We start from the raw sequence: 14,720 nt of genomic DNA on the forward strand, positions 1-14,720 counted from the left end.
TCACAACCACAGACCACGTGCAACCACGCCAGCCCAGGACCTCCACATCCAGCTTCTTCACCTGTGGGATCGTCTGAGACCAGCCACTCGGACAGCTGATGAAACTGTGGGCTTGCACAACCGAATAATTTCTGCACCAACTGTCAGAAACGGTCTCAGTGAAGCTCATCTTTGTGCTTGTCGTCCTCACCTGGGTCTTAACCTGACTGCAGTTCGGCATCGTAACCAACTTCAGCAGGCAAATGCTCACCTTTGATGGCCACTGGCACGCTGGAGAAGTGTGCTCTTCACGGATGAATCCTGGTTTCAACTGTTCCTGGGCAGATGGCAGACGGCGTGTACGGCGTCGTGTGGTTGAGCGGTTTGCTGATATCAACATTATGCACAGACTGCCTCATGGCGGTGGTGCGGTTATGGAATGGGCAGGCATAAGCTCCGGACAACGAACAAAATTGCATTTTATCGATGGGAATTTGAATGCACAGAGATACCGTGACGAGATTCTGAGGTCCATTGTCGTGCCATTCATCCGCTTCCATCACCTCATGTTTCAGCATGATAATGCACAGCCCCGTGTCGCAAGGATCTGAACACAATTCCTGGAAGCTGTGTCCCAGTTCTTCCATGGCCTGCATACTCACCAGACATGTCACCCATTGAGCATGTTTGGGATGCTCTGTATCGCCGTGTACGACAGTGTGTTCCAGTTCCCGCCAACAGGGCGGCAGGTAGCTTAGTGGGTAAGAGCGTTGTGCCAGTAACTGAAAGGTCGCTGGTTCTAATCCCCGAGCCGACTAGGTGAAAAATATGTCGATGTGCCCTTAAGCAAGGCACTTAACCGTAATTGCTCCTGTAAGTCGCTCTGGATAAGAGCGTCTGCTAAATGACAACAAAAAAAAACTTCGCACAGCCATTGAAGAGGAGTGGGACAACATTCTACAGGCCATAATCAACAGCCTGATCAACTCTATGGGATGGAGATGTGTCACGCTGCATGAGACAAATGGTGATCACACCAGATACTGACTGGTTTTCTGATCCACGCCCCTACTTTGTTTTAAAGGCATCTGTGACCAACAGATGCATATCTGTATTCCCAGTCATGTGAAATCCATAGATTAGGGCGTAATAAATTTATTTCAATTGACTGATTTCCTTATTAGAACTGTAACTCAGTAAAATCTTCGAAAATGTTGCATGTTGCGTTTATATTTTTGTTCAGTGTATATATACTGTATATACTGTACACATTATATATATATATATATATATATAAACTCATCAGCCAGTTTATTAGGTACACCACACTGTTCATGAAAATGGATCACTCTACAGACAGTGACAGCCGTGGCTTGCTAAATAAAGCGGGCAGACAGGCATCAAGGCATTCAGTTACTGTTCGATTTAACGTTAGAATGGGCAAAACGAGTGACCTAAGCGACTTTGAGCGTGGTATGATCGTCGGTGCCAGGCGCCGGATCCAGTATCTCAGAAACAGCCAGCCTCCTGGGATTTTCACACACAACAGTGTCTAGGGTTTACAGAGAATGGTGAGACAAACAAAAAACATCCAGTCAGCGGCAGTCCTGTGGGCAAAAAACTGCTTGTTGATGAGGGAGGTCGAAGGACACTGGCAAGAATCGTGCAAGCTAACAGGCGGGCCACAAACAGACAAATAACGGCACAGTATAACAGTGGTGTGCAGAACGGCATTTTGGAACGCACAACTCGTTGATCGTTTTCACGGATGGGCTATTGCAGCAGACAACCACACCGGGTTCCACTCCTATCAGCTAAAAACAAGAAGAAGCAGCTCCAGTGGGCACGCGATCACCAACACTGGACAATTGAGGAGTGGAAAAACATCGCCTGTGGTCCTCTGTAGCTCAGCTGGTAGAGCACGGCGCTTGTAACGCCAAGGTAGTGGGTTCGATCCCCGGGACCACCCATACACAAAAATGTATGCACGCATGACTGTAAGTCGCTTTGGATAAAAGCGTCTGCTAAATGGCATATTATTATTATTATAACATGACAGCGAGTTCAGTTTACTTGAGTGGCCTACGCAGTCCCCAGACCTCAACCCAATAGAGCATCTTTGGGCAACTCAATATTAGAAAGGTCTCCTTAATGTTTTCTTTAGCACCTGTGTAAAGTCCCTCTTTGAAAATAACAGATGCAAACGTTGCATTGTATTAAACCCTGTTTAGTAGTGGTACCTCTTCAAACTCATCCTGTTTGTAGAGGTTGGGCACCTCTCCAGAGCTGAGGATGTTGTTGATGTCCTCTAGGAAAGACTGGTCTACTATCTGGGTGTCATTGAACAGGAACACTGTGGGCTTGTTGTCCACACCCGTCAGACGATACAACTTCTTTATGTCTGGGAGGAGACATGGAGGGGAGAAGAAGACTCAAGGATGTGTGTGTGTGTGTGTCTGTGTGTATGTGTGTGTGTGTGTATATTTGTGTGTGTGTGAGTGAGAGTGAGAGTAGGAGTGAGAGAGTGAGAGAGGGAGTGAGAGTGAAAGTGAGAGAGAGAGAGAGAGAGAGAGAGAGAGAGAGAGAGAGAGAGAGAGAGAGAGAGAGAGAGAGAGAGAGAGAGAGAGAGAGCGAAAGAGAGAGAGAGAGAGAGAGAGAGAGAGAGAGAGAGAGAGAGAGAGAGAGAGAGAGAGAGAGAGAGAGAGAGAGAGAGAGAGAGAGAGCCAAAGGGCATGCGTGTGTGTGTCTGTGTTGCCGGGTTGTGATCAGAACAAGATCGAAAATCAAAAATCTTACCAAGACAAAAGTATTGTGGTTAAGAGTGTAGGCCTAGAATCTGACTCAACAAAGTAGGACATTCCTGAACAATCAAAATACATCTGAAACTACACCAGTTGTAAAGCAACAAAATATAAACTAACAATAAACAAACTGAGGAAAAGTGTTTCTTTCAGTGAGTTCAGAACATAAGGATGTCGGTCTGACTCAATTCATATTAAACGCTCAGGGAGAAAGCAGCGCTGAGCAGCGTGCTGTAATTCAGTGCAATTATGTTCTAAACCAGAGGTATTCAACCAGGGGGTCCGCGAAAAAAATTAAATACTTTTTTTTTCATGAATATTGCTAGCAACAACAGAATAAACGAATTCTATTGATTTCCTTCCCATTATCATTCACCTGATGATAAGACAAGACATTCATTTCTTTGGGGGGGGGGTGGCTAACATATGATGGGGGTCCCTGGGTTGCCGGATTGCCTGGGAGGGGGTACCTGGGCAAGAAAAGGTTGAAGACCCCTGTTTTAAACAGATCACCCAAATTGGACACATTTCTCTTGCAGAACAGGTCCAAATATATAATATCTCACAATCTCTGTAGTGCAGTTGACTAGAAAGTCTCTCACTCATTGGTTCCATTGTGCTAGGCAAGCTCAATCAAGCACAGATGAAGTATTTGAAATGATTTCAAAAAGTATTTCAACCCATGTCTGGTAGTAGGTAATACATAATGGTCTCTTACCCTCTCTAAACTCCTGCTTGCGGTACTGCTTGGTGACCTCCACCTGGAAGACCTGGTACTCACAGATGGAGGCGGCCATCTTGGAAAGGCTCTGTCTGCCTGAGCCCCCGATGCCCACCAGCAGCATGTTCCCTCTGGGCTGGCTGATGACACGCACCACACGGGTCACTGAGGGAACACACACACACACACATGCTTTTTATGCTCAGCAAAGCTAGACGCCAACACCCATCCTAACCTGACTTATTGGTAAGATATGAAAATGAAGATATTTTTTCATGGAAAGTAAGAGCCTAAGACACCAGGGATGTGTGCTAACGGGATGTACTGACTGTATTTTGTATGGCTGTGATTTTGCAATTAGACTGACTGTGGCGTTTGTATTTGAAGTATTAGTGTGATATGCAGTATTCATATGTACTATACTGACTATCATTATCATCATAGACAATTGATCAATACTACTTCTCACCATGTTCTATGGCGTCTCTGAACAGCACCAGGGACATGGATACCACTCCAGGGGTCAGGTTGTAGTCCTCCAGCTGGGACTCCATGAAGCTCTTCAACGTCTTGAAGTCCACTAGATCCTCATACACACGAGGCTCCTTCAGGAAGTCCCCTGAGAGAGAGCGAGAGAGAGAGACACACACACAGGAAGACAGACAGAAAGACGCACGTGCGCACACACACACAGATGCACGCATGCACACACGCACGCAAACACAAACACAAACACACGCAGTTATATTGACATACAAGACGTCTTGTAAACAACTCTCGGAGACAGAGATGTTGTAATCAATCAACCAACCAACCGGTCTACTAATTACAAACCACTCATCAATCAATACCTGTCAGTCCGCTTGTCAATGTACACACACATCCATTCATCAGTCAGACTAGTTCAAGAACGATCCATCCCATCCTCCCAGTCCAGTGTGTGTGATACTGCAAGTGAGCGTGTGTTAGTGTGACTATACCGAATATGGGTGGTTGTTTGTTGGGGCAGATGTTGTGGTAGGTGAGTTCAAACAGAGAGCCTAGTTTCTCAGCCAGCAGCCCTACGAAGGCCTCTGTGTCACTCTGGTCCACCAGACGGTCTGAGAACACCCTGGGGATGGAGAGAGGAGACCAGAGGAGTCAGGGACACTGTCCCATCAGTGCTGTATGTCATCCAGGGAGACAGGATGTACACAGTATATACTGTAGTGGTAGAGACTATTGTCTCCTTGGGTACAATGAATGTTTCTCTTATCTTATGTCTTAGTATAATATATTTAAGCAGGCCCGAGGGGGTGTGGTATATGGCCAATATACCGCGGCTAAGGGCTGTTCTTATACACGACGCAACACGGAATGCCTGTATACAGCCCTTAGCCGTGGTATATTGGCCATATACCACAAACCCCCGAGGTGCCTTATTGCTATTATAAACTGGTTACCAATGTAATTAGAGCAGTACAAATAAATGTTTTGTCATACCTGTGGTATACGGTCTGATATACCACGGCTGTCAGCCAATCAGCATTCAGGGCTCGAACCACCCAGTTTATAAAGAGGGATAGAGAGTAGTATACCTGAAGCACTCGTGTATCCACAGTCTGGTGATGCTCTGCTTGGTGTCGTGGAAGTCTCTGTGAGCTCGCAGTAACCCCTGGAACACCTAGAGAAGGAGGCGATGAGAAGTTACTGAAGCACAGAAACACGTGTCCATTGATAATGTATAGCTATACCCCAGACCCTGAACACTAGGATTAAGAGAAGGAGAGGAGAGAGAGGAGAGAGAGGAGAGAAGAGGAGAAGGAGAGGAGAGAGAGGAGAGAGAGGAGAGAAGAGGAGAAGGAGAGGAGAGAGAGGAGAGAGAGGAGAGAGAGGAGAGGAGAAGAGAAGGAGAGAGGAGAGAGAGGAGAGAGAGGAGAGAGAGGAGAGAAGAGGAGAAGGAGAGGAGAGAGAGGAGAGAGAGGAGAGAGAGGAGAGAGAGGAGAAGGAGAGGAGAGGAGAGAGAGGAGAGAGAGGAGAAGAGGAGAAGGAGAGGAGAGGAGAGTGGATACATATGAGTCCCGACATACAGTATGAGTCATGTGTGTGTATGTGTGTCTGTGTGCGTATGCATGACGACGGTGCGTGTGTCTGTGTGTATGTACCACCTACCCTGGAGATGTCTCTGAGGTTGAAGAGGTAGTGTATCTTGGCGGGCGTGGGCAGGAAGCGGGCGACGATAGAGTAGTAGAGCTCTAAGGTGGCCTGAGTCAGAACAGAACCTATAGGCTTCACCTCCTCCTCAAACTCCTGCAGCTTCTGGTTGATCATAGTACCATAGATCCGCTTGACCTGAGACTCCTGGAGAAGGGAAGAGAGAGAGGAGAGGGGAGGTGAGGGAATGAGGGACGGATGAAAGAGGAGAGAGGGGCAGGAGGAGAGGAAGGGAGAGCACAACAGCTTCTGATTGATCATAGTGACGTAGATATGCTTGATCGGAGATTCCTGGAGCGGGGGGAGAGAGAGAGGATAGGAAAGGGAATGAGGAAAGAAAGAAAGACAGAAAGAAGTGAAACAGGAGTAAAAATTTACACGTGACAGAGTTGAGAGAAAAAAAGGGTGAATATTGATAAGAGAGGCAGGGGAGAGGACAGAGGAAGAGGATGAGAGAGCAGGGGGAGAGAGGGAGGAAGAGGATGGAGAGAGCAGGGGGAGAGAGGGAGGAAGAGGATGGAGAGAGCAGGGGAGAGAGGGAGGAAGAGGATGGAGAGAGCAGGGGAGAGAGGGAGGAAGAGGGTGGAGAGAGCAGGGGGAGAGGGAGGAAGAGGATGGAGAGAGCAGGGGAGAGAGGGAGGAAGAGGATGGAGAGAGCAGGGGAGAGAGGGAGGAAGAGGATGGAGAGAGCAGGGGGAGAGAGGGAGGAAGAGGATGGAGAGAGCAGGGGGAGAGAGGGAGGAAGAGGATGGAGAGAGCAGGGGGAGAGAGGGAGGAAGAGGATGGAGAGAGCAGGGGGAGAGAGGGAGGAAGAGGGTGGAGAGAGCAGGGGGAGAGGGAGGAAGAGGATGGAGAGAGCAGGGGGAGAGAGGGAGGAAGAGGATGGAGAGAGCAGGGGAGAGGGAGGAAGAGGATGGAGAGAGCAGGGGGAGAGAGGGAGGAAGAGGATGGAGAGAGCAGGGGGAGAGAGGGAGGAAGAGGATGGAGAGAGCAGGGGGAGAGAGGGAGGAAGAGGATGGAGAGAGCAGGGGGAGAGAGGTAGGAAGAGGATGGAGAGAGCAGGGGAGAGAGGGAGGAAGCGGATGGAGAGAGCAGGGGGAGAGAGGGATGAAGAGGATGGAGAGAGCAGGGGAGAGAGGGAGGAAGAGGATGGAGAGAGCAGGGGAGAGAGGGAGGAAGAGGATGGAGAGAGCAGGGGAGAGAGGGAGGAAGAGGATGGAGAGAGCAGGGGGAGAGAGGGAGGAAGAGGATGGAGAGAGCAGGGGAGAGAGGGAGGAAGAGGATGGAGAGAGCAGGGGAGAGAGGGAGGAAGAGGATGGAGAGAGCAGGGGGGAGAGAGGGAGGAAGAGGATGGAGAGAGCAGGGGAGAGAGGGAGGAAGAGGATGGAGAGAGCAGGGGAGAGAGGTAGGAAGAGGATGGAGAGAGCAGGGGGAGAGAGGGAGGAAGCGGATGGAGAGAGCAGGGGGAGAGGATAGAGGAAGGAGAAAGCAGGGGGAGAGAGGGAGGAAGAGGATGGAGAGAGCAGGGGGAGAGAGGGAGGATGACACAAAGATGTGAGAGAAAGGAGTGAAGGAGGACACACGTCAGAGAGAGAATTAGAGAGGAGAAAGAGGGAGAAAGTAAGAAATGATAAGATGGAGGCATAACTCAGAGCAGAAGCAGAGTGATAATTGAAAAGAAAGATGAGGTGAGAAGAGAGGTATGGAAAGGTAAGGTGGGAGGTGGGAGGGGAAGAAGTGATCAAAAAAGAGATGTCAGAGAGAGAGAAAAGGGAGAAGCCGACAGAAAAATGAAAGGAAAAGGAGACATCACATCCATCATGCTTTTCCTGTCTTCTAAATGAGTGTGCAGTGGCATATTTTACTGTTGTTATTATCATCACATCAGAATAATCAGGGGAATTCTGCTGAGACAGAGACAGGAGAGAGAGAGAGAGAGAGAGAGAGAGAGAGAGAGAGAGAGAGAGAGAGAGAGAGAGAGAGAGAGAGAGAGAGAGAGAGAGAGAGAGAGAGAGAGACAGGGATAGGATGATTAAGGAAGATAACATGTCAGAGAAAAAACTGACTCATTATCAGGAGACATGGCTCTGCAGTGATACTGACTGACTTGAAACACACAGAGAGGAGAGAGAGGAGAGAAGATGAGAAGGAGAGGAGAGAGAGGAGAGAGGAGAGAGAGGAGAGAAGAGGAGAAGGAGAGGAGAGAGAGGAGAGAGGAGAGAAGAGGAGAAGGAGAGGAGAGAGAGGAGAGAAGAGAGAGGAGAGAGAGAAGAGAAGAAGAGAAGGAGAGGAGAGAGAAGAGAGAGGAGAGAGAGGAGAGAGAGGAGAGAAGAGGAGAAGGAGAGGAGAGAGAAGAGAGAGAGAAGAGGAGAGGAGAGAGAAGAGAGAGGAGAGAGAGGAGAGAAGAGGAGAAGGAGAGGAGAGAGAGGAGAGAGAGGAGAGAAGAGGAGAAGGAGAGGAGAGAGAGGAGAGAAGAGGAGAAGGAGAGGAGAGAGAGGAGAGAGAGGAGAGAAGAGGAGAAGGAGAGGAGAGAGGAGAGAGAGGAGAGAAGAGGAGAAGGAGAGGAGAGAGAGGAGAGAAGAGGAGAAGGAGAGGAGAGAGGAGAGAGAGAAGAGAAGAGGAGAAGGAGAGGAGAGAGAAGAGAGAGGAGAGAGAGGAGAGAAGAGGAGAAGGAGAGGAGAGAGAGGAGAGAAGAGGAGAAGGAGAGGAGAGAGAGGAGAAGGAGATGAGGAGGACAGGGAGGGAAGCAGGGGAAGGGAAAAATAGAAAAAGAGGTGGTGAGGAATGTAGGTGATGAAGAAGAAGGGAGTTGAGTAGTAGAGAAGAGGTGGAGAAAGAGGAGGGGGAGGATTGCAGAGGACAAGAGAGAGCAGCATTGAGCAGAAACCTATTGTTGAATATGTGTGTGTGTGTGTGTGTGTGTGTGTGTGTGTGTGTGTGTGTGTGTGTGTGTGTGTGTGTGTGTGGTTATGTGTGTGTGTGACTGACAGTAGGGAAGGTCATGTTGATGAGGTTGAAGCGGCTCTGCAGGCGGCCTGAGATGTGAGTCCTCCCCCCACCAGGTGGACCCATAGACGCCAGCAGGAACATGTCCTATACACATACACACACACACACACGCCAGGGTTAAAACAGCACATTTAGCACAAACACATACACACAAGCAGTCCACATAGAATGCATGAACAAAGATGAATGCAACACACACACAACTGCCTAAAAACAAATGCCTAAGGAGAGGGAACTAAGGAACTTAAGTAGCTAGGTAATGGATGATGTCTTGGTAATAACGAGTCGTCGCCGACACACAGCTTCTGGTACCCCCCCACCCCTCTCATCTCACCTTGACACACTTGAGGGTCTGTTTCTGCCGGTCATACCAGAAGCCGTAGTCGATCCAGAGGCGGAGCAGCTCCAGCGGAGGCTGGGAGCCAAAGTCGTCGTTGGCCGGCATGTTCAGGTCGTCCAGAAAGGCCAGCATGCGCTTGCCGCCCACAGGCACATACACACCTTTAGTCCTCTTCTCCACGCGACTCTCAATGATGGCCTGTACGTTGTTGGACGTGGTCTGGACAGGTGGAGACAGAGGGGGACTGGTTAGATGGGGAGACAGAGGGGATCGAGGGGGACTGTGTGGGTGTGTGTGTGTGTGTGTGTGTGTGTGTGTGTGTGTGTGTGTGTGTGTGTGAGTGTGAGTGTGAGTGTGTGTGTGTGTGTGTGTGAGTGTGAGTGTGAGAGTGAGAGAGAGAGAGAGAGAGAGAGAGAGAGAGAGAGAGAGAGAGAGAGAGAGAGAGAGAGAGAGAGAGAGAGAGAGAGAGAGAGAGAGAGATGGAGAGGAAAAGGGGCAAGGTAGTTACGGGAAAAGAGGTATTAGCCAGAGAAAAAGAGGTATACATTAGTGAAAAGGGGACAGCAGAAGACTGAATCAGTGAGTGAACAATAGATGGATGGACCGACAGACAGAGAGAGAGTTTATGGTCTCTCTCTCTCCAGCTTTATCTGCCCCCCCCCTCTATCTCTCCCCTTCCCTCTCTAAGTTATCCAGGTGATGTTAATGATGATGGTTGGATGTGATGGATGATGATAATGGTGGTGCTGCTGTTATAAGGACTTCCATCACCCAGCCCGGCTCCTGTAATGTAATGAGTGTTCAGGAGTGTGTGTGCGCATCAGGGTTGGTGGGTAGTGGGCCGAGGGGCCCGACGTACGTGACTCAGCTAATTTTGCCGCCTTGTGAGTGAGAGCCGTGTACTCTGAAACTGTAGGAACCTGAGCTGAAGTGAAGGCTATTCAACCTGGTCTAGCAAACCCAAACACACACCTGCACTCACTTTAATCATAGTTTATTACCCCCTACTTCGGCTCTGGAAGCTGTGGTGGCTGGTCCAAAGTATTATTAGCTGGAGATTGTGGCTTTACAATATCTAAGCCTCACATTAATAGTCTAATGTAGAATCTACACAATCTACAGTGCAATCTTAATGATAGACATTGAACGTTTTGTTTGGCATTAATAGCGTAACATGACTTGTTATTTAGAACTTTGTGTGACAAGACTGTGGTTGGAGGAAGCCGAGAGGTTGCTGTTAGGGTGGTGGAAGGTTGGTGGAAGGTTGTGCTGGTTAAAGGTAGGTTGGTGGAAGGTTAGTTTGATGTGGAAGGTTGTGCTGGTTACAGGTAGGTTGGTGGGAGGTTCATGTGAGGTGGAAGGTTGTGCTGGTTACAGGAAGGTTAGTGTGAGGTGTAATGTTGTGCTGGTTACAGGTAGGTTGGTGGGAGGTTACATGAAGGTTGGCAGGAGGTTACTGTGAAGTTACTGATATGTTACAGGTTAGGTTGTTTGGGGATTGCTGGAAGGTTGCTGGAAGGTTCCAGGAAGGTTGTTAGAGGTTGTCTGTCCTGTCTCACCTGTGAGGACATGTTGACAGTAAGGACCGCCCACTTGGAGGAGTCCAGTCCCTGCAGTACGCTCTGTGCCACCGAGGTCTTCCCCGTGCCCACCGGACCCGTCATCAACACCGGGTACTGCCCCATCACCAGAGCCTGCACCAGGAAGTTATAACGCACCGTGTCCACCGTGGGCACCATGATCTTATAGAACGGAGCACTGGGGGAGGGAGAGAAGGAAGGGGGAGGGAGGGGGTTAGGAGGGAGGGAGAGAGAGAGAGGGAAGGATAGGATGGGAAGAGATGAACGGGGGAGAAAATATATGTGAGGTTGGGTAAGGTGAGAAGATGGATTGATGATATTGAGAGAAGCAATCGACAGCAGTAGAAGAAGATGGAAGATACCACTTTACAATACCACACAAAACCACAGTCAGACCAGGACACACACACACTCCACCCCACACACACACTCCCTCCCAGTCCAGTCATATAGCGTGTAGAGGTGAGAGCCATGGCAGTGTGTTGTGGTGCAGCTCACACACACACACAGACACATACACACACACGGACAGAGACAAGCATACGGACACACACATACTCACTTGGCGGCATAACGCCAGCCCTTGGGCAGCTTGTCCTCAAAGGAGGCCCAGGTCTTGTTCTTAGTGTCTACATAGTACTCATAGATGGTGTCCTGGAAGGGACAAATGGAAAGACAAGACATCAGTGACACAGTTCAATGTCTGTGCATAAATACAGTCAATACACTGTATGGTAATATAATGTGTTTGATATGTGCATAAATTAATGTACTATAAAAACATAAATGATGGCGAGAAATATGTTAGAAACATATGTTAATAAAATGAAGAAGATGTACTATTAATTTTTTCACTGTGTCCGTGTAACGGTACTGTATGCCAAGTGTGTGTGTGTGCGTGTGTGTGTGTGCACTCATGCATGTGTGTGTGTGTCTCCATGCCCCACCTTGTTGGGGAAGGTACCCTCCATCTCTCTGAGGAAGTTGTCGATCTTCTTACGACCGCCCTCGTCGACCGAGGCACAGATGGACCAGATGAGACTGAAGATGAACCACAACTCAACCATATGACCGTAGTGGTCGGAGTCAGAGGGGTTCACCTGGGGGGAGAGAGAGGGAAGGAGAGAGAGACAGGGAGGGGAACAGAGAGAGAGAGAGAGGGAGAGAGAGACAGGGAGGGGAACAGAGAGAGAGAGAGAGAGAGGGAGAGAGAGAGAGAGAGAGAGAGAGAGAGAGAGAGAGAGAGAGAGAGAGAGAGAGAGAGAGAGAGAGAGAGAGAGAGAGAGAGAGAGAGAGAGAGAGAGAGAGAGTAGAGAGAGAGAGAGAGAGAGAGAGAGAGAGAGAGGGGGAAGGAGAGAAAGTATAATCAATCAAGCGAAAAATGTAAAAGATAGGAATATCACCCGGCATAAGCAGGACTTAGCACTGAATGAAATGAAAAAAGGTACAATCACATTTGGCTAAAACTTAACAAATACAATCATTGTGACAATGATGTATAATATGTGAGATTATGCTCCTCCTCAGATCATCATATTATGATGATCAGTTTGACAATCTCCATACAGAAATCATTAATCCAGGCAGAGGGTAAAGTGCTTCTTTGTGGAGATTTCAATGCAAGAACAGGTTCTGAGCCTGACTACACTGATGCGGGAGGGAACCACCACATATTGGGACACCCCTCCTTGTACAGCAGCCAAATAAATAATAGAAACAGTTGACCAAATACTGAACAAAAATGGGAAGGAGTTAGTGCATCTCTGCTCGAGCCTTAGGCCTGTAAGCATGCTTAATGGTAGAATCAGAGGGGACTCTTTAGGTAGTTTACTTATTAGTTTGGGACAAGTGTAGCGATATGCATCACTGAATTGACCCCTCCTCCATTAGTGCATTCACTGTCAGACACAGACACATTGTAGATACAGTCAGATTAACGTGTTTCTGAAGAAATTAACCGCAATATTCATTCAAAAAAAACAGTCAATAAACTCTACAACATGAACCAATCAGACAGATGGGCTCAAAACAGTGAGAGAGATTCATTGAAACATTGAACTCAAATGAAATGATGAACTCATACAGTTTTTAATTATCACAATACCAAAACAATAAAGAAGGGAACGGTACTCAAAACATAAATAACATTTTCCAAAAAGCAGCATCGAAAGCAAATTTGAGAAAACCAAAGAAATGCAACATCAGAAACAAAAAAAAAAATGTTGAAAAATGGTTTGATAAGAATGTAAAAAATTAGAAAACACCTAAGACAAATTTCAAATGAAAAACATAAGCAGCAAAACAACCAGATACGCTATGAATACTTTGAAACTCTGAAACAGTATAAACATACACTAAAACGCAAGAAATTGAATTATACAACAAGACACTTGATGAAATGAAAGTGAATTGACAAAATAGTGGGACATGTGGAACAATTAAGATGACAAACACAAGAATTAGACATACAAGATGAAGGAATTTGGAAAACTTATTTTGATAATCTATACAAAAACATCCCACAAAAAAGAATTACAACAGAACCAATTAGAAATTCAAGAAAAATTGAACATCCTTGAATGGTCATTAAAAACAACAAAATCATTAGATTACCCAATAACCCAACAAGAACTAAATGAAAAGCTAAAATCTATAAAATAAAGAAGGTAGATAAATAGAAATGAAAGGGAAAAAGAACGAGTTGCAAAATGCTGTTTAAGCTGTTCAACATAGTTTTATCTTCTGGCTGCTTCCTGATATCTGGAACCAGGGGCTGATCTCCCCTATCCACAAATGTGGAGACAAATCAGACCCCCAATAATTACAGGGGAATTTGCGGAAACAGCAATGGGAAATGTAGCATTTTGAATAAGAATAAACCTTTCTTCAAGAGAAAAAATATAATAAGAAATGTAAATTGGTCAAACGACTACTGACATAAACATTAATAAAATTAATAAACAGTACACCAAAAAAAGAGGGCAAAATATTTGGTTGCTTATTGACTTTAAAAAAGCATGATATTTGGATGAAGGGATTTACAAAATCTCCAAAGTGGGTTGGTGGTAAGGTGTATGACTTAATAAAATGTATGTACACAGAAAACAAGTGTGCAATAAAAATCAAAACCAAAGAACAGAATTCTTTTCACAACCGAGGTGTGAGACAAGGTGCAGTTTGAGTCCAAATCTTTTCAACATTTATATCAATGAGTTAGCAGACATGTTAGACCATTCTCCAGCCCCTGGACTTAACTATTTGACACAGAGGTAAAATAGAGATATGCTGATGATTGGTATTATAAACCAAAGAAGGTTTAACAGAACCTTAACATTCTAGAGAATATTGAAATAATTGGGCCTGGAAAATTAAAAAAATAAAATAGATTTTCCAAAAAAAAAACAGATGTCAGAAACACAAATATAAATTCACCCTGAACAACACCAAATTGAACACACTAAAAATTACACATACCTTGGTTGACATACGCATCGGGAAACTTTAATATGGCAGTGAATGCACCAAAGAAAAAGCAGACATGTAGGAAAAAAATGAAATTATTAAAATCAATATCAATTAGAATTTGGACCAAAATATTTGACAGTGTAATCCTACCAATAGCTCTTTTAGGAAGGATTTGGGGGAATAAAAAGACTTAAAATATGGGACAAAATCCAATTGAAGCCCCACATGCAGAATTCTGTCGGAATATTCTTAAAGTCCAGAGAAATACACCAACTAATCATGTAGGGCAGAATTGGGCAGCATAGTAATAAAAAATACAGAAAAAGATCATTAAAATTTTGGCTACATCTAAATTCAAGTAAATTCAAGTCTGCAATTTAAAGCACTTCAAACCCAAGAGCTGAGCCAGAAACGAGCTCCCCCTCAGTCAGCTGGTGTTGGGACCAACAGCCAAGCTGACACCAGCACTGCTTCAAAATAAAGAATTCTAATGAACAAAAATATGAACCAATCAAAGGAAACTCATATTTAAACATTGGAAAAACAAAACAAAAATCCCAAAGCCAATAAATTGCTATCTGACCCTAAAGAGAGAATATGAATTGGCGATATCTTATGTAGAGATACAAGCA

At 46.2% G+C, this 14,720-nt stretch overlaps 1 protein-coding gene across 2 annotated transcripts in view; it reads right to left on the reverse strand.

The window, feature by feature from the left end:
* The window catches only part of dnah2 (dynein, axonemal, heavy chain 2), a 224,362-nt gene that overhangs the window by 47,392 nt on the left and 162,250 nt on the right, over positions 1 to 14,720 (reverse strand). For both annotated transcript variants that reach the window (XM_045225583.1, XM_045225582.1), the window contains exons 47-57: positions 11,571 to 11,723; positions 11,186 to 11,277; positions 10,603 to 10,801; positions 9,038 to 9,262; positions 8,683 to 8,787; positions 5,653 to 5,841; positions 5,079 to 5,164; positions 4,482 to 4,612; positions 3,971 to 4,120; positions 3,499 to 3,666; positions 2,220 to 2,380 (exon numbers count right to left, since the gene is read on the reverse strand). In XM_045225583.1, coding sequence (XP_045081518.1) covers positions 2,220 to 2,380; positions 3,499 to 3,666; positions 3,971 to 4,120; positions 4,482 to 4,612; positions 5,079 to 5,164; positions 5,653 to 5,841; positions 8,683 to 8,787; positions 9,038 to 9,262; positions 10,603 to 10,801; positions 11,186 to 11,277; positions 11,571 to 11,723 — 1,659 coding nt within the window. The remainder of the gene's footprint in view (positions 1 to 2,219; positions 2,381 to 3,498; positions 3,667 to 3,970; positions 4,121 to 4,481; positions 4,613 to 5,078; positions 5,165 to 5,652; positions 5,842 to 8,682; positions 8,788 to 9,037; positions 9,263 to 10,602; positions 10,802 to 11,185; positions 11,278 to 11,570; positions 11,724 to 14,720) is intronic.

The sequence above is a fragment of the Coregonus clupeaformis genome, chromosome 16 (assembly GCF_020615455.1).
Source record: "Coregonus clupeaformis isolate EN_2021a chromosome 16, ASM2061545v1, whole genome shotgun sequence".
Classification (NCBI taxonomy): domain Eukaryota; kingdom Metazoa; phylum Chordata; class Actinopteri; order Salmoniformes; family Salmonidae; genus Coregonus; species Coregonus clupeaformis.